General features: G+C 47.5%; 1 protein-coding gene across 1 annotated transcript in view; it reads right to left on the minus strand.

Annotated features, from left to right (window-relative positions):
- GABBR2 (gamma-aminobutyric acid type B receptor subunit 2) overlaps window positions 1-19,248 on the minus strand; it is a 371,768-nt gene that overhangs the window by 85,806 nt on the left and 266,714 nt on the right. The window contains exon 8 of the mRNA XM_040238757.1: window positions 13,842-13,902. Within this exon, the coding sequence (XP_040094691.1) occupies window positions 13,842-13,902 (61 nt within the window). The remainder of the gene's footprint in view (window positions 1-13,841; window positions 13,903-19,248) is intronic.

The following is a 19,248-nucleotide window of genomic DNA, read 5'->3' on the forward strand; positions in this document are numbered from 1 at the left end:
CCCAATGGGGAGCCCAGGAGGGGTCAAAGAAGGTGGAAAGATGACAGCTTCCAGTTTGGACATGCTGAGCTTGAGGTACCCATGGATCATCGGGATAGAGACATCCTTGGGTCTGGAGCTGGGGGAGCAGCGGTGGGGGGTGGAGAGAGTTGGGGTCATTAGCATGTAAATTGGGAGTTGGAGGAGGGGGCAGGAAGGAGACCTCCAGGGACAGTGGCAAGTGAGAAGAGAAGAAGATCAAGGGCAGACCCTGGGGAGCACTGATCTCTGGGGTGGGCAGAGCAAAGATGAAGCAGAGAGATTGGGGAAGAGGGGCCAGGACGCCAGAATAGCGTGGGCGCAAGGAAAGGGACAATTTCACAAGGGAGCTGGCCAGCCATGCCACATGCCACCAAGACAGGGACAAGGATCCCCTTGAACAGAGAGTTCATTCAAGGTGGGGTTAGAGGCACAGAAACAATGGCAAGGAGTAGAGAGTGGGGCCCCGGAGTAGCGCAGGCTGGGACAGGGTGGCGAGTCGGCGGGGAAGGGCCAAGGGGATTCAAATTTATGTGCCTTTCCTTGTTTAGTTCTCACAGTTGTGTGGAGTTAAGTGGTTTCAGTCCCACTTTACAGATGAGAAAACTGAGGCTCAGGCAGGTTACAGCTTTGCCTAGGGCCCCACTGATCAGGGCCCCCCTAAGAGCAGAGTTGAGGCTCAAACCCAGGACTGTTTCCACATGTGGCTGCCTCAATGGGATCTCTGAGAGGTGACAGTTTTGGGCCTGAGCTGCCCACTCCATGGACCACCTGGGCATTCTGAGTGTGATAACTACAAAGAAGAGTGCCCACCTGCCCAACAGAGGGGCAGGAGGGTACCCAGAGCTGCAGACCCTGGTGCTCAGAATGCCCAAGGGTCATAAAGAGACACAGCAGCAGGAATCCCAAGACCGTGGCCGGGGGAGCTGCCCCCCGGGGCTCTGGCTCTAAGTGGATTTCTCTGCAGAGATGCAGGTGTGCTGCTGGTTCCTTATAAAAATTCAGGAAATGAAACAGGGAATCCCACTGGCCACATTTCTGCCTGCATTCCTTTGACCGGCGGTGGAACACAGGACTGTAAAAGTCACTTCCTTCTCCCTGCAAAGGTCTCCCCGCTACTTGTGGGGGGGCCTCATACTGTGTAGGCGGCTATCACTTGCTGGGGTCACCCAGCTCCTAAATGTCACATTAGCAGCCTCTGCTGGGAGCTCGAGCATCCCTGCTCTGGCCTTTTGAAGTCTCAGCCCTAATCAGCTCCCACTGCTCAGAGAAGGCTCTGATTTATTTATTTGGTGTGGGGAGGCAGCCAATGAAATATGCAGGCTGATTGGAATAAATCACCAGGAGCCGGAAAGTGGTGTGGCTGGCACCTCACTGCGCCCCCAGCCACACAGCCCACTCCTCTGACTCACACTCCCCACTATACCATCCATCCTGTGGCACCAAAATAATACTCAGCTTCCTGCAACGACGACCATAATCACTGTAGTCTCTCCCTGGGTGCACTGCTTGGAGGCTGGGGGAGGGGAGCTTCACACATTCCTGCATTCAGAGTTTCCCAGCAAACCCTGAATCAGGCGTAATTCACCCCAGTGTGCAGGTGAGGGAGGAGCCTCAAGTTGCTAAGTGAACACTGAGGGCCACGTGCTGGGCAGCGACTAAGGGGTTGCCTGAACTTGAGTCTCAGTTCCGAATTCAGAGCATCTTCCTACGCATACTGAGCAACCAGGGCTGCTGGTTATTTGGCCCATACTTATTGAGTGCCTACTGCACGCCAGGCCCCGCCTAAGCTATTTCATAATGAGGAATCCCTCAAAAGAGCAGGTGGTGGAAGGCTAGCTAAGTTCACTTCCCTGACCGAGCTGACCTTGGACATCTGGGTGCTGAAGGCTGTGCATATTAAATCCCTTAATCACTTCATTCACTCAATAAATGATAGGGTGCCAGGCTCTGTGCTGAAGTTACAAAGATTAAAAAATAATTCATAATCTCTGACCTTGTAATTTAGTGACTGTGATCTCACCCAGCTCTCCTGGGTGGGCAAAATCTTCCCAGTTGCAGGTCCTACATCCCTTCCTGCTGCACCTTGTGAGCAGCTGGGCTCTAAGTGTAAAACGGCAGCTCTCAGTGGCCGTGAGGGCTACAGAGGAGACGAGAGGCAGTTTCTGGCTTGGGGCCTCACTCACAGCAAGTGTTCAATAAGTTGTAGCTATTTGAGTTATGACAAAAGTAACTGTGAACTATTTGTGGGGTTCCTGAACACTGCGTGGATCACAATAAACTGTGGAAAATTCTGAAAGAGATGGGAATACCAGACCACCTGACCTGCCTCTTGAGAAACCTATATGCAGGTCAGGAAGCAACAGTTAGAACTGGACATGGAACAACAGACTGGTTCCAAATAGGAAAAGGAGTACGTCAAGGCTCTATGTTGTCCCCCTGCTTATTTAACTTCTATGCAGAGTACATCATGAGAAATGTTGGGCTGGAAGAAGCACAAGCTGGAATCAAGATTGCGGGGAGAAATCTCAATAACCTCAGATATGCAGATGACAACACCCTTATAGCAGAAAGTGAAGAGGAGCTAAAAAGCCTCTTGATGAAAGTGAAAGAGAAGAGTGAAAAAGTTGGCTTAAAACTCAACATTTAGAAAACGAAGATCATGGCATCTGGTCCCATCACTTCATGGCAAATAGATGGGGAAACAGTGGAAACAGTGTCAGACTTTATTTTGGGGAGCTCCAAAATCACTGCAGATGGTGATTGCAGCCATGAAATTAAAAGATGCTTACTCCTTGGAAGAAAAGTTATGACCAACCTAGATAGCATATTGAAAAGCAGAGACATTACTTTGCCAACAAAGGTCCATCTAGTCAAGGCTATGGTTTTTCCTGTGGTCATGTAAGGATGTGAGAGCTGGACTGTGAAGAAAGCTGAGCACCGAAGAATTGATGCTTTTGAACTGTGGTGTTGGAGAAGACTCTTGAGAGTCCCTTGGACTTCAAGGAGATCCAACCAGTCCATTCTAAAGGAGATCAGTCCTGGGTGTTCTTTGGAAGGACTGATGCTAAAGCTGAAACTCCAATACTTTGGCCACCTCATGCGAAGAGTTGACTCATCGGAAAAGATTCTGATGCTGGGAGGGATTGGGGGCAGGAGGAGAAGGGGACGACAGAGGATGAGATGGTTGGATGGCATCACTGACTGATGGACATGAGTTTGGGTGAACTCCGGGAGTTGGTGATGGACAGGGAAGCCTGGTGTGCTGCAGTTCACGGGGCTGCAAAGAGTCGGACACGACTGAGCGACCGAACTGAACTGAACTGAACACTCTGTTACTACACTATGGCGCTTTCTTACTACCATTGTTTCCCACAAGGGTCTCTCTGCTTGGAAGGTGGCTTTTCCCTCCCTCTAGCAAACCAATATGTCCGAATCCTATTCACCTCTTCCAGGAAGGCTTCCGCGAGAACTGCTCCTCTCCAGTTGCTGTGGGCTCAGGGTACTGGGTGACATGTGAGAAGCTGTGCTGGAGCCATGCCCTTGGTGTGCCCAGGCCTTGTGATTCCTGCCAGCCAGTCAGTTCCTGAGTGGAACCTCAAGTCTCGCTTCGGTGGTCCTGGGCAGCACAGGGTCCCCTCCCCTGCCATAGGCCCAGCCAACCCCCCCCCCCCCGCCCCGCCTGGCTCTTCAGGGGAAGGATGGTGTCCCCTGTGTTTCTCCCTTCACCCACAGCCCAGCCACTTTCAACTTTTAACTCTTGGGCTCCTTGGTAACTCTGTTGGGCAAAGAACACTAACCACTTATACAGACGTGCAGACTGCAGACCAGGGGACTTATGGACAGTCTAGAAAGATGACTCACAAGGGCAGGAGAGAATAGAGCAGGGTGTGGGGGAAGGGGCTGTGGTATTGCATCTGCCACTGGCTCTCTTCCCTGCCCCGCCTGCCCTGCTGGAAGTTGCTACTGACTTATTGTGTGACCCTGGACAGATCGTTCTCTTTTGGGGGGCCTCAGTTTCGCCACCCACAAAGTGCACTGCAGGGGTTCCAATAGTTTTCAGTCCTGGCCAGACACTAGAGTCACCTGGGGAATTTCTAGAAAATTCAGATGCCTGGGTCCCAACGTGGATCCATTATATTAAAATTTATAGTTGTGGGGCAGGGTCGGGTGGAGTTGAAGGGTAAACCCTGGGTGGCAGTACTTTTAAAAGTTCCCTAAGTTGACTAAGGAGATCAGCCTTGGGATTTCTTTGGAGGGAATGATGCTGAAGCTGAAACTCCAGTACTTTGGCCACCTTATGCGAACAGTTGACTCATTGGAAAAGACTCTGATGTGGGAGGGATTAGGGGCAGGAGGAAAAGGGGATGACAGAGGATGAGATGGCTGGATGGCATCACTGACTCGATGGATGCAAGTCTGAGTGAACTCCGGGAGTTGGTGATGGATAGGGAGGCCTGTCATGCTGCGATTCATAGGGTAGCAAAGAGTCGGACACGACTGAGCGACTGAACTGAACTGAACTGAAGTTGACTAATGCATATCTAGAGTTGAAAACTGCTGGATAAAACCAAGAACCCTGCAATGCTGACACTTTCTGTTCTCAGAGGCTCAAAATACTGTAAAACACAGAGCCCCTTTTCCTGTAGGATAATACCAGTTCCTTGTTGTGGTGCAAAAAAAAAAAAAAAAAGTGTTTTCCTAGAAAAGTGCATTTTTTATTTTTCTTTATATCAAACTTTGGATTTGGATGATACATAAAGAAAATAAGTCCTATTGGTGAAAATTAGGCTGCCGAAAAAAGTCCAGTCTGAAAATACTGTCTGGCTGTGGGCCCGAGAGCATCCACGGGACAGCTGGGGGACTGCTTCAGTCACAGAGTGATCCTGCCTCCTTCCTGCCTGCAGCCCGTGGGTGAGAGGGCCAGATGTAGGGTCGCCTACCTCCTGCTGCAGCTGAGACCCCACATCCTGCTTCCTGGCCTCTATTCCCCTCCCCACCAAAGGTTCATTCTTCCTCAATGGACTCAAGGTCTGCACTGAGGGAAGTATGCGTGCATGCTCAAGTCGTTCAGTCATGTCTGACTTTTCATGAACCCATGGTTTGTAGCCTGCCAGACTCCTCTGTCCATGGGATTCTCCAGGCAAAAATACTGGAGTGGGTTGCCATGCCTTCCTCCAGGGGATCTTCCCGACTCAGAAATTGAACCCCCATCTCCTGGGTCTCCTGCAGATTCTTTACCCATTGAGCTACCTGGAAAGCCCGAGGGAAGTATATGTGTCCTTTAAGGTTTAATTGTTGTTGTAAACATCTAGAAATATAAAACTCTGAGATGTAAAACAAAAGACAATCTTGGCTCAGTGAGAATCAAAGATTCTATAAAATTACTCCATTGTAGGACTAGGGGAAAGGAAAGAGATCTGGCTAGAGGATAAGCCCCCTGGAAGGGGGTCTTGGTTTTGCCTTCTTCTCAGTAATGAGTCCTGGGGAAGTGCCCTCCTCTGCCTGGGTGTTGATAAAACAAGTGGGCTAGTCAGGGAAATCTCTGCGCCCTCCTGCTCTTGTTCCACGATTCTGCAACTGCTCTGAAGGGTCTTCCTCACTCCAAACTGAAGTGTGCACCTTGAGACTTCCCCTCCCAGTCCTGGCTTTGCCTGGGGTCATGCATCATAGCCACTCCCACTCCTGACCAGGCTTCAGAGACAGGGACATGGCGATTTTGAGTCTTGATTCTGCTTTTCTCCAGGCTGGCCAGCCATCCCTCGGGAAGTGATTTTTTACTTCATTGATTCACTCACCCTATGGAGAGAGAAGCCTGGCAGGCTACAGTCTGTGGGGTCACAAAGAGTCGGACACAATTGAGCGATTGCGCATGCATGCAATACCCCATCCCGCGAAGTCTGGTCACTGCCCGTGGACAGGACCTCGACAGTCACTGTCCTCCCATGGGGCGCAAGCAGGTCTCAGCAGTACCTCTCAGCAGCACCAGGCAGAGAGGGCTCCCTTGGCCTGGAGCCCTCCCCCTCAACTCATCTCCAGCACAAACAGTACGTCATTGCCACATTTTTAATAGGTTAACTTCATCGATATTTGTTTTGAGATTTTTAACAGGCTAAGTGGACACTAGCCAAATGCCCCAGGAGTATAATAATCTTGCCAAGGGTAGACTTGTCCACTGATTTATGCAAACTGTCCCAGAGACAAAAGCTGAATGCCTGAGGAGACACAGAACATGTACAGATACAATGGGTTCTCTGCATCTGGAACACCTTTCCTCACTTCTTCTTGGCTAACTCCCGCTAGTCCTTTAGAGTTTATCTTGAATGCTGCCTCTCCCAGGTAGCTTTCCTGGAATCTTCCAAGTAGGGCAGATTCAGACTTTCCTCTGAATGCCCTTATCACCTAAAACACTCAGGTGGGAGTCCTGTGTCTGCCCCCTACTAGACCAGGGTTCCCTGATGGCAAGGGCAATGTCTTGTCCATCTCAGTATCCCGTGTGCTGTGGTGATGCCAGGAAATGACCACTGAGAAACTTTAAAAGCCCAAACCATAGGATCAAAAAAAAAAAGAATGAAAATTAGCACATCAAAATTAAGAACTTCCATTCATCAGGGACTTTAAGCTTAGAGACAAATGACCAAATGGGAGAAGATGTTTGCAAAGCCTAAAGCCCCAATAGGAAGCTGAAATCAAAATTATGTGAGGAACTCTTGCAAATCAACAAGCAAAAGACAATACCCTCAAAATAAAGGCGGTCCAAGGATCAGAACCGACAGTTAACAACAAATGGCTGACAAACACAGGAAGAAATGCCCAAACTCATCAGTCATCAGGGACAAACGATACTCAAAACCACAGCATAATATTACTTTATATCTTTAGACTGGCAAACAATGAGATGGGAAACACCAACTGAGGGTGGGAGGTAGGGACGTGGAATTCCTCATGCTGGTAGGAGCTGCACAGGTAGGGACATTTCTGAGAGCTGCCTGGCAAATTTTAGGCATGTTCAGTGTTGACACACCTTCTGACCCAACAATTCAGCTCATGGGCATTTGTCCTCAAGAAACGCCCAGCTGGGTTCATAGGGAACATGTCCGAGGACACTCACTACGTGTGGAGGCAGGCAGTTGAAGGTGATCTAGGTGGTGTCATCAGGGGAGTGGAGGGCTATGTCCTGTGAGGGCCACGGCCTCTATGTACACCTGGCCATGTGGAGTGGCTTAAAAACAAATTGCGGAGCAGGAAAAGAAAGAAACATCCAGTTGCCTCGATGCAGAGTCAAAATATGCACACAAAACAGCAATACACATTTTGCAAGGAAACACACAAACACAATACATGCGTTAAACATTGAGAATGCTTGCCTTTCTTGGGGTAGGTAGGAGTGGCAGATGAAAATAAATAAGGGAAATAAAGGTATAAACAAACAAGCAGAGGGGCTTCCGTGGACCAGTGATAACAACATTCCATGAAATGAGGAGTGTGAAGTGTGTCCTTAGGAATAAGACAGCACCTTGCTCAAGCAGTTCTGGACATGGTAAATCTGGGATCATTGTGAAAAGTGTCCGTGAGAGGAGCAGGAAGCCAGTAGCTATCACGGCTCTCATCTGCGCTAGTCACTGAGTCAGGCTCATTCACAGCCTCATGTCAGTGGATTCTCACCATTACTTTTAAGTAAGGAAAACCTTTCATTTCACTACTTTAACTCATTATTGACCAGAGAGGTATTAACACATCTTTTCTTAGCCAACTGTTATTCACAGGAGATATTTCAATTCTCACTTACGTAACAAATTGCCAGCCACAGGTGTTAGTTTCTGCAAAAATCCCCTGGTCAATCATGTGTTAAAATAAGTGCTAAAATGATGGCTCAGAAAGATTAAGCCACAGTGCATGGCTAGCAATGATTAGGTATGCCTGCTTCGAAACTTTCCACATGATAGAAGGTAAGTTCCCTGTCACTGAAGGCATTCAAGCAGAGACAATGCTGTAAAGGAAAGTCAGGGTTCCCCTCAACACGGAGAGTTTGTGGCTCAATGAAAGACAAGGTCTGCTAAATACTTCTGTCTTTCCAAGCCATCTTCCTTGAGCTCCAAGAAAAATAAGCCCTGGATCATGAGGACTGGGAGGCATCAAGGTCAGGGTCAGACTTCCAGCCTGCAAGAGCCCATATTCACGTGTGTCCTTCCATTTCTGCTGACCCACAGCCCTTCAGGTGTAACCTGCAGTTTAGTGGACTATGTCTCCACTCAACTACGTCAAGCTGAGAGGCAGTCCAACAAACTGCTCTTTCCAAACCCACGGCTTAGTGAAGAGGGCTATGATACATGCCTTCACAGAAGGAAAAGGATATTAAAAATCAGCCTTGAGTTTCAAACTGGAGTCAAACTAGCTCTGAAAGTTTTCTAGTAGGTTCTTGGAAATTATATTCCCTCTTTTATAGGCACTGGCACTTGGCCAGGGAGATTATGAAGCCCCTGCGGGGAGGGGCCATATCTTATTCAAGTTGGCTTTCCCAGAGGAGCTGGTAGAGCACCTGGCAGATGCTCAGGAAATGCACACTGAATAGAACCATATCTGTTACCCTGAAGACCAAACGGTAATTAATGTTTGCAAATGGGGAGGACGAGCCTGCATTTCATCGGTACCTTCTGAATGACAATTATGTCGTTAGATGGTGGAAGACCCCATTCTTTCAGATCAGGTGCTGAAGTATAAAACTCCAAAGTCTGAGTCCTTTATGCTGCACAGAAACAGTGCAGAATTCAAGCAGATTGTCATTCACCGAATTCTTACAAACAGGCCTAATGAAGGCAGGGATGGTGAGTTAGAGCATCAGATGCTGGGGTTTCACCACGAACAGCATAAACAAGGCTCTAATCATGGCTTCACTCAACTTCCTTCCCTGCTGCAAATTCTGAGCCATGTTTAGACTTTGTTAGTAACATGGATTCTTTCTTCTCTTATGGGGAAAAAAGCGCCAATTCCCTAGTATTCATTCTCATCTACACGTGATTTGGTGCAAGTCAGCAATGGCCTGGAGGGAGGGGTTCTGAACTTGGAGTTGAAAGGGGGTTAGGCCCACTGCACCCCAAGTGTGTGGTGAGGGGATACTAATACCTGCCTTACCTACAGCCATGGGTGGATCCCTCAGAAGGGTGCCTGAGACAAGAGAGAGAGTGCATGTAATTTATTTGGGAGGTGATCCTTGAATACTCTAATAGGAGTGTGGGGAGGTGAGACAGGGAAGGGAAGGGAGCCAGGGCAAGCTGCACTAATGAGCAGGTTCCTGAGAGCCCAGCTGAGGCTCAATTCCATGGGGACCTCTGTAGACAGAGCAGACACACTTTGGAGTTCTTGGGAGTTTCCAACCAAGGGAGGAAGGACCCTGAGGGATTTATCCTTTACTCTGCATCCATCCCCAGCTCAGGGCTGCCCTGGAAGCATTCTCTCCCTGGATATGGGCCCCGCTCCTTGCAGAGGGCGAAAAGCACAGGTGCCCTTAATAAGATGATTGGAACCATGAATGCTCAGGGACTACAGGTGGGACACTGATGGTATCTGGCACACCTGCCCCCTCTAAGATTGTCCTGTTGGGAGGTAAGGTCCCTGGGAAGTCTTGAAAATGGAGTGAATGGAGGGAAGCCAGGGGTGAGGAAGGTCATGCTTTGGCTTTGAATCCCTCTCTGGATTCAAAATGTTTCACCCTCAAGAGGGACCAGGAGGTCCCTGACATATTATTTTAGAGGTAGTTCTGTCTGTCCAGCACTCCTAAGTTTGCAAAAAAAGTTCATTTCTCTAGCCTGGGACAGCAGTGGCCACCATTGTGAGGTAGCTTTGGTTTATGTTTCTGTTGTCAAGACCAACCGCTGTTTGTCAGACACTCTGCCTAGACTCAAGCCACTGGAGACCACGAATAAATGAACATGCTTTCAAATTTCCATGAGCTGAATCACTCACCGATTCAGTAAACGTTTACCAACAGCCAGTCAGGAACGAGGCAGCATGCTAGTGATGTGACTAGTTTCCTATCACCCAAAATTTATAGAGCAAGATCTCATACAGCCCAGCCCCAGGGGACAGGCAGAGTTGGCATTAGCGTCATCCATTTTCCAGAGAAGGAAGCTGGGGCTTAGGGAGATGAAGTGACTTGCCCGGGGTCACATTGCCGGTAAACTTCAGAGCACAGGCTTGAATTCAGGTCTTTTGCCTACAGATTAATTCAATAAACTTGTACCAGGGTCTACTGTGTGCCACGTTCTTGCGATACCAACCTCTACACTTCTGGAATAAAAAAGTCAAGCAGGACCATGGATTCCTGGCTCTCCTTTTCATCTTTTCCCCTAAACTGCCTCCCATTTCCAACTACTTTGTGTTTTAGTTTTACAAAGAGGGTAACAGAGCCTCCTACTAAATGTTTCCTCTACAATAGATAAAAGGGTTTAGAAGGCACCAGGAACTTTATAAACAAGAAGCCAAAAACAGCATTTTTCAAGGTCTTCAGAGGGAGGGTGGGATGGGCCGACTTCCAAAATCCTGCCAGCGAGCACTGAGACGGCCTGGGTGTCTCTGCAAAGGGAGCCCCACTGCTGGGCTGGCTATTTGTAAGGCAGCTCTGCTGTGCCACTGCCCCTCCTAAAAGAGGACAGGAGGTGAGGGAGAGAGAAACAGACAGGGAGAGGGAGGACTTGAAGGGCACCGCAGAAAACAGCATAGCGACCTCATTGAGAAGCCTTTTTTGAGGTCAATGGCATGAGGCAATTTAGGATCTAGTAACCCCAAGGTAGAGGTCAGGCCCACCCTCTGGGTAAATTCCAGAAAGGTCCCAGAAACAGTCTAGGCCAGCCTCTCTTGGAGGTGAACCAGAGAAGTGAAGGAACGAACTCACTGTCCCAAAGCCAGGTCCTTCCCATGTCTGAGCTTTAGTTTCCCCTCTGAAATAAGAATGATAACCAGGAGCCCTTCCAACTTGGGCAGCCTACTCAACAAATCAATGCCTCTCCATCCTGGCAGTAAGGCACATCTGAGATCCCAAGACTTTGGAAAACTAACTGTTGTGCTGATGTGAACATGCTCCCAGCACAATATCCTCTGCCAACAAAATCAGTGTCTGTTTTAAAAACATGTAAACGGGAGTATCTGCAAGGCCCAGGTCTGACAGTCAATAAAAGCTGGACACAAAAGTGGCAAAGGAAGGACACTTGGGCACAGGTGTGCGTCTGAGCACGCTGAGGTTGGCACTCGGGGAGAGCTGAGGTCTAGTCCTGCTCTGCCACCAGCCAGGTGGGTGGAACACCTCCCTTCCCTCAGTTCCTCCATTTATATCATGAAGTAGTGGGGCAAAATCATTTCTAAGGCCCTGCACATGTGACACCGTACATGTCACTAAGTGTTGGGAACATCTCTGAGAGGTAGGCGGGCTTCCCACGTGGTGCTAGTGGTAAAGAACCTGCCTGCCAATGCAGGAGACATAAGGAGACAGGGGTTTGATCGCTGGGTCATGAAGAGTCCCCTGGAGGAGGGCATGACAACCCACTCCAGTATTCTTGTCTGAAGAATCCCATGGACAGAGGAGCCTGGTGGGCTACGGTCCATAGGGTCACAAAGAGTCAGATATGACTTAAGTGACTGAGCACGCACGCATGCTCTGCGTAGGCAGAGAAAGTGGCACCCAGAGGGCTTCAACACACCAAGAAAATGTGGACTTGCCCCAGGCAAGTATCATAATTTTTGAGTAAAAGCTAATCATGATAGCTATTACTTGCTGAGCAGGAAAGATATGCACATGTTTCTCTATGGCGTGTCATGTAGCTCTTCCCACATCCCAAGACGGTAGATAGGATCATATCCCTATTTTATAGATGAGGACACAGGCATGTGACTCAGAGCGGTGAGTCACATGCCTATACACTGGACTTGTGCTCAGGTGGTTTTCAACTCACCTCTGAACTGCTGTTTGCTACAATGCTTTCTTTACAAATGCCTAAAACCAGTCACTGGAGTTGGTGTCTAATCCTAACATTCAGGGGAAAAAAGGCAATAAAATTGGCATTCATTTGTAGCTGTGATTGGCCAATCAATATTTTACGAAGTATTCTCCCAGAACGATATAATTTGAGAACTGGAAATGTGACAAGAGAATTTAGTTGCAATCACTCAAAAAAAAAAAAAAGTAAGTATATCTTTGCCAAGATGCTTACATTGTTCAGCCAATGAAGAAGTAAGACTTAACAAATGGAAAAATAATTACGTTTGCCTAAAATTACATCTTTTGTGCACACCAGAGAGCTGACATGCGTTTCAATTATCCGCCACGGGAAGACAAATGGGTAAATCTACAAGGTCGCATTATGGAACGGTGGCACCAGACAACACCTGATTGATCTGAATCTGGTTGAGATTTGCCTGAATGGATCTGAATAACTCGATTTCATTTCTTGCTTTTCCCTGGATGATTCTGGGATCTGCTCAAAATGAGTGGACACAGAAGGCACTGCTCATTTCTGGATTTTCCAGAAACATTCAGATATTGAAAAACATTGCATTAATGAATGGTCTGTCTCATGGTTCTGCCTAACAACCCTACTAATGACCATGAAAGGCTGAATCGAGGTTCCTCCAGGCAGAACACCTGGCCCAGCTCCTCACAGATGCCCTATGGGCCTCCGTTTCCTCCTCGTCACATGAGGAGAGTTGTCTGAATGGCTGCTGAGGTCCCTTCTGATTCTGACAGCAGGAAAATCCAACAAATGATTCGTTTTCTTAAAACAAAACGAAACAAAACAAAAATGGCCTGCAAATAGTGTGTCGGGGAAGATTACAGATTAAAAGGGACTTAGACACACCAGCCAAATGCAATGAGTGGACTTTGTGTGCACTCCCTGCTGCTGCTAAGTCATTTCAGTCGTGTCCGACTCTGTGCGACCCCAGAGACGGCAGCCCACCAGGCCCCCTGTCCCTGGGATTCTCCAGGCAAAAACACTGGAGTGGGTTGCCATTTCCTTCTCCAATGCATGAAAGTGAAAAGTGAAAGTGAAGTCGCTCAGTCGTGTCAGACCCTCATCAAACCCATGGACTGCAGCCTTCCAGGCTCCTCCGTCCATGGGATTTTCCAGGCAAGAGTACTGGAGTGGGTTGCCATTGCCTTCTCCAGTGGACTCCCTAAAAACCAATTATAGAGTCATTTTCAAGATAATTAGAGGAGCAACGTAGACTTGGAATAAGCATATTAAAACCTGTTAAATGCTTAAGGTACAATAACAGTATTGTGGTAATGTTTTAAAAAGTCCTTATCTAGTAGAAATGCATACTGTGATATTTATAGATTGAAATGAGATAATGTCTGGGAGCTGTTTTAAAATATTATAGCAAAAAATGGGGGGGGGGGTAGGGGATGGGGCGAGTCAAGATAAACCAAGACTGGCAAAACAGAGAAAATAGTTGAAGCTGGGTGATGAGTACATGAGGTTCACTGTGCTATTATCTCAACTTTAGAGTCTGTTTGAAAATCTCTGTAATCAAAAGCTAAAACAATGCCAGATTCCTCAGAATACTGGCACTGACTTAACTGCCACCCCCCATACATTCATGTGCCTGAGTCATGTGGAAAGGCTGAACAGCCCTGAGAAATTAGGCAGTTGAGAAAAAATATTCTAAATAAGTTGAAACTAATGTTTTCACAGAGTATTTTCTATTGACTTTGCCTTCTCTTATCTGGAACATTGTACTTTCATTTCTTCTGACATATTTTATTGCATAAACACAACATCTCTGAATATAGAATTCATCAACTAGAAAGAATAAGCATCAAAAAAGCCTACCTTGAAACTGAGTAAATTTAATGGTCCCCATTCTCTCCCCGTTCCGGAATACAACTTGACCCTAAAAACAAAACAAACAAGAACAAAGAAGAAATGCCATATTAGCCCAAACACTAGTGATCTCAGCTGAAATTCATTAATTGTAGAATGCAATTATTACTGGAGAAAGAGCAGACTCCTGAGGAACCACAGATGCAAAATTAAACTAATTGTTTTTAGAATGGTTGTGACTTTATCTGGATAATAAGAGGAGCACAAAATAATGAAACCAACACATGTATATTAAGGCCAAGATATGCACCATCATTATCATCACGACTATTTATTAAAAACCCATGTGCCCCGTGCTATCCCAGGACAAGGTCTTCCAGGGTGGTTGGAAAGATGGAGGAAGAGACGAAGCCCTTGGAGCCTGGCCCTGGCTCTGCTCCCATGCCCCACCCATAAAGATGCAGGTCTTTGCTGAGGCTGTTTATCTGAAGGGTCAGAAGGGATACAGGAATACAGGGTCAGGCCTGTATATCTTATTAAGGACAGAGAATGTTTCTGTAAGTTCTTCGTGAGTGGTGATGTCAGCCCCAATTATAACTGGGCTATGGGGCAGCACAAAATTAAGCTTCTTGAGCCAGTGAGACCTGACTAGTGTCACAGGCAGCTGAGCACCCCTCATTAGGGACCCCAGGAGCTAAAGACAAGAGTCATCTGCTGCATCTGCCTTGCTGGCTGATACCCGGCTTCCATATCCTGGGCCAAATAAGCCAGGAACATAAAGAGAGGGTGTGGTCTCTGTCTATTTATGGTCCACCTAAAATTCTGCAACCCTGCAAGGAAACTGACACAGGTTATATCAATGAGTGTTTATGACACGCTTGAGTGGAAAGAAGGGATGATTCTAATTTTACAGATCAAGAAACTGAAGGAGGTTATGCCAAGGTCATTGCAAGTGAGGCTGCTGGATTCAAACCCGAGTTTGATTTTAAGGCCTGTGCAACTTTACCACAGCATATTGTTTCTGATCCAGAAATAAATCTCTTCCATTCTTTCCATTAATGTGAAATTAAGAAATGAATTGTCTTAAAGGTACACAGCTTTACGAGCACAGTTATGAGCTTGCATCATCAGGGAACAGCACAGACGATACCATGGATTCTATGCAATTCTCAAGAGAAAGTGACAGAAAGTACATGTCTTCCCATGGTGGAAATCCAAAGTCTGAGGCCCTGAAGCTTTTGGCACAAAGAGAATCACTCAACCTGTTGTCGCCATGAGAGACATGTTCTAAGGCTACTTTGACATCTTTTTGAAATCCTGAAGACAGCTGTGAGTAGTATCAGTTTGAAACTAACGCCCACCGAATTCTATATTCAGGTGACGGTAAGCAATTCCCTGGAGTGTGAAAACACTTCAGCGCAAGGTGAGACAGGAGCTGTGATTTTATTTCTAGGGATGATTGAAAAACATAGAACATCTTCCAAAGGATCACTTTTATGCAAATGGACCACTTTGCAAGGGTGGGAAAGATGCAAATTTTGTTCCCAGGACATTTCTTTGTTTGGCAAAGGTGGACATCTAACTAATTCACCCATCTTCTGCCAAGCTTTGAAGAACCCCAAAGAGCTCGGGATATAAAATGTGGACAAATTCTGAAGAATCTTTATTAAATGAAAAAGTATATCGAAAGGTATTCAATGTGTGGATGGAATAATACTGGAGTGGAATACAGGACAGGAGTGAGAAAGAATTTCCTTTCACTTTGGGTTTTTTTTCTTTTTTTCCTTTCTCCTTTACTTTTTAGATAAAACTAATTAGTTCATCTTGGAAGTAAGGTCTGTCATATTTTATTTTTCTCACAGTAACTATGTTTGTAAACAGGAGCTCCTCCTATCTCAATTTTTCAGGTAATGCAGTGGAAGGAGGCCAGTGTCTGAGTATCTCAAAGCTGGGTTCAGGGCCCCCTCGGGCAAGTCCCTGAGCACCTGAGTTATGGACCTAGCACAGCTCCTGGTCTTCAACAGGCATGCAGTAAATGGCACTAGTAATTTTTATCTGAACACACTTAATAGCAGAGAGCTGAAATAAAAAAAAGATTTCGAGTACCAAGAAGCTTTCCAGCCTTGGGGAAGACATTTTCAACATCACATGATTTCAGCTGGCAAAGGGGTAAACTGTTGGGCCCTAAGCCACAGCTCAGAAATATCAGCCCCTAAGTGACTGAGCTCCCAAACCACATGGGCCACTGTGTGTTCAATCAAAGGGAGAGAGCTCTGCGACTGTGGTAACTGTGAGTAATGTGGCCATGTGGGTGGGTAAGTGGCTATGTCGAGGGTCTGCACCAGAGAAGGGCGGTGAAGCTCGCCAAGCCCCCTTCTGAGGAAGATTCAATATGTGATTCTCGCCTAAGGTCGTGACCATGGCATCTGCTGGGTTTGACAGTTGATGCCAACCCTGCAAACTTGACCACGGCTGACTGGATGGGGACCACCGTTCCAGCCAAGCCCACCTGGATAAGACTGGACATGAGTGAGGAAGGCCACAAGCCAGTCAGCTGATGTTCATGAAATTCTGCCTGATGGATGTCCTCCATGTGAGCAGGTGCTCAACTCACGACATTCCACAAATATTTACCTGCTCCAGGCCGAGTCCTCTTTTAGGTGCTGATTTCTGCTCTCAGAGACCTTTACGTATGATTAGGACAGACAGGCAAAACATGTTCACCAATAAATGAATGAGGTCTCATCAGTTACTGAAGAGTGCTGTGAAGGAAATCAAAAGGCAGTATCTGGGTGGTGGAGTGAGTCTGGTGGCTCAGTTGGTAAAGAATCTGCCTGCAGTGTAGGAGACCTGGGTTTGATCCCTGGGTCAAGAAGATCCCCTAGAGAAGGGAATGGTTATCCACTCCAGTATTCTTGCCGGAGAATGCCATGGACAGAGGAGCCTGGCGGGCTATAGTCCGTGGGGTTGCAAAGAGTCAGACATGACTAAGCGACTAATACACTTCCAGGGAAGACCTCATTGACGAGGGGACATAAGAGCTGAGGCCTGCACGGCAAGAAGCAGCTACTCCAGGCAAAGGGAAGGGCCAAGACAGAGGCCCTCAGGTGGGAAGGATCAGAAACGGCCAGCAGGGGGAGCAAGGTAAGGTAGGCAGAGTCTGGGGGCCCCAACTGGGCTCTGGAGGGCATGCTAAGCGCAATGAACAGCCATAGGGGTGGGGAGCCTAAACAAAGAAGTAATGTAATCTGATTTAAGATTTGAGACGATTGCTCTGGTTCTTGGAGAGAGAGTGGGAGAAGAGACATGGGAGGGAGGCTCAGGCGTCTGGTCACAGGTGTGAAGTGACAGTGACTTAGACTATGATGGTGGTCACACTCTCCCTCTGACCAGTCCAGAGTGCATCGCCAAGGTGCCTAAGCACTGTACCAGGCAGCAGACACTTCCCTTCTACTTCTGTCCTCTGGGAGGGGATGTGGTGAGCACCGTGGTGTGTGACCAGATGTCCCCAGGATACAGACGTATTTCCCTAGCATCTTGGTTGCTGCTGAGTTGCTCGAAGGGTGACGATTAAGGTTAAGTCCCTCCCTGGGGGCAGCCTACATCCACTGGTCAAAGTGAAGGCACACAGTGGTTTGAGTTGCCTTGCTCAGGGCAGCTGTGAAGGACCGTGGGCTCCAGAGGTCCCCCAGCGGTGGCTGAGGCCGGGACTGCGCTGCCCGCAACTCAGCTCATCCCTCTCCCTGATTCTGCTTCCCTTCTTTGGTTTTGTCCTGAAAGCCTCCCTGATAAACCTCCTGTATGTGAATCTCTGTCTCAGAGTCTGTTTCATGGGTAACCTGGCCTAAGACATCTGCCATCAGAGGTCACTGGAACAATCTCTTTTTCACAAACCAAAGGAGCCTGAGCGATAACAGGTGGGAACAGAGGCGATGGGTTCTGAGTCAAGTCCGCATGGCAGCTAGACAGACTCTGGTTTCACGGTGGCCTGGCATCTTAGCCAGGGAAGCCGGGCTGGCTTTGGTTTCTAAAATCCTAGCTTGATCAGGGATTATTTTCTGCTCTTCTCCCCACACGCGTATTCTTTATACACATAGAAATGTTAAGACTCTCCTTAAGCTTTTGTTGCGTGCGGTCTAGGCTGTAACAGAGGATCATTCCATCGACCTGAGACCAAACCACGTGACGCATTACATTCCAAAGCAATGGTGTTCTTTTTGGCTGGGGTGAGGGCTGGAATCTGTCGGCTCCCAGTCCACACTCACTCTACTATGTCCTCCTCTGTGTCACAGGGGCCCACAGCCCAGAAACCACACTTCCCAGAGGCCCCTGCCAGCTGGTGTCTATTTAGGTTCTGCTAATGAGAAGCATTCACAGGGGGTTAGAAAGTGTGCAGCAGGGAAAAGCTTTTTTAATTTTTTTTCCTTCTTTGGTTGCAGCAGCAGGAGCTGAGTGACTGCAGGTGTCCAGGGCCCCAGCAGCTCCGCACTGTTAGTGTATGTAGTGGGGCTCCGGCTAACTGCTCAGCAGCAGTGCTGGGGGCCCAACGGCAACAGAAATTGCAGTGGCAGGAGCCTCAGAGGCCAGAGTGCTGGGGTCTCCATTATTTTATCTGCATTTCCCGTCTGCTCTGTGGCCACTTAAAGGCTCCGTGGATGTTGGAATCCATTACCAGTCAGCATGCATCCAAGAAAACAGAAAGTACTTCAGGCATGTCAGAGGCAGTGGCAACACCAACCAGTCCACTTACTGCTCCTGCAGCCCAAGGGGCCTGGTCATTTTCTGTAAATACTCATCTCTGCTGACAGTGCCTACCTGACTTGCTCCTCCACCCCTTCCAACAGAGTTGTAACCAGTTCCCCGTATTAAATCTCCCTCTGAAATGCCTGAAGTGCTTTCTGCTTTCTTGACTGCATGCTGATTGATAACAGATTCTAACTTCCAAAGGAGCTTATAAGAATGACCACAGAGCTGATTTGGAATGCAAATAAAATAATGGAGGTAAAACCCCAAGTGGATAGTTTATAAGGAATTTTCTTCTTCCCGAAAGAGATGTTGCTCATGTCAAAGACAGCAATCTGTTTCATAAAAGCTGATCCAAACAGTTCAGGTTGAATTGGGACATGTAAAGCTGAATTTTCTTTTTTAGAGGAATCTTCAGAACACATAGGATAACATACGGAAAAAAGACTTTAGTTTCTGCATTCACCAGACAAGAGTAAATTAGCCACCAGTGTGACCTTGAACAGTCATTGAATGTTTCTGAACATGAATTCTCCTACTTGAAAAATAGGAAGAAAAATACTTCTCGGGATTGTCTGTGAGAGCTAAAGAAGACAATTATGAAAAAAGCAAAACCCGGAATTGCCGCACACAGAGATTAACTCTTATAATCCTCCAGATAATCTGAGTTTGC

Source organism: Oryx dammah, unplaced genomic scaffold (assembly GCF_014754425.2).
Source record: "Oryx dammah isolate SB20612 unplaced genomic scaffold, SCBI_Odam_1.1 HiC_scaffold_1, whole genome shotgun sequence".
Taxonomy (NCBI): Eukaryota; Metazoa; Chordata; class Mammalia; order Artiodactyla; family Bovidae; genus Oryx; species Oryx dammah.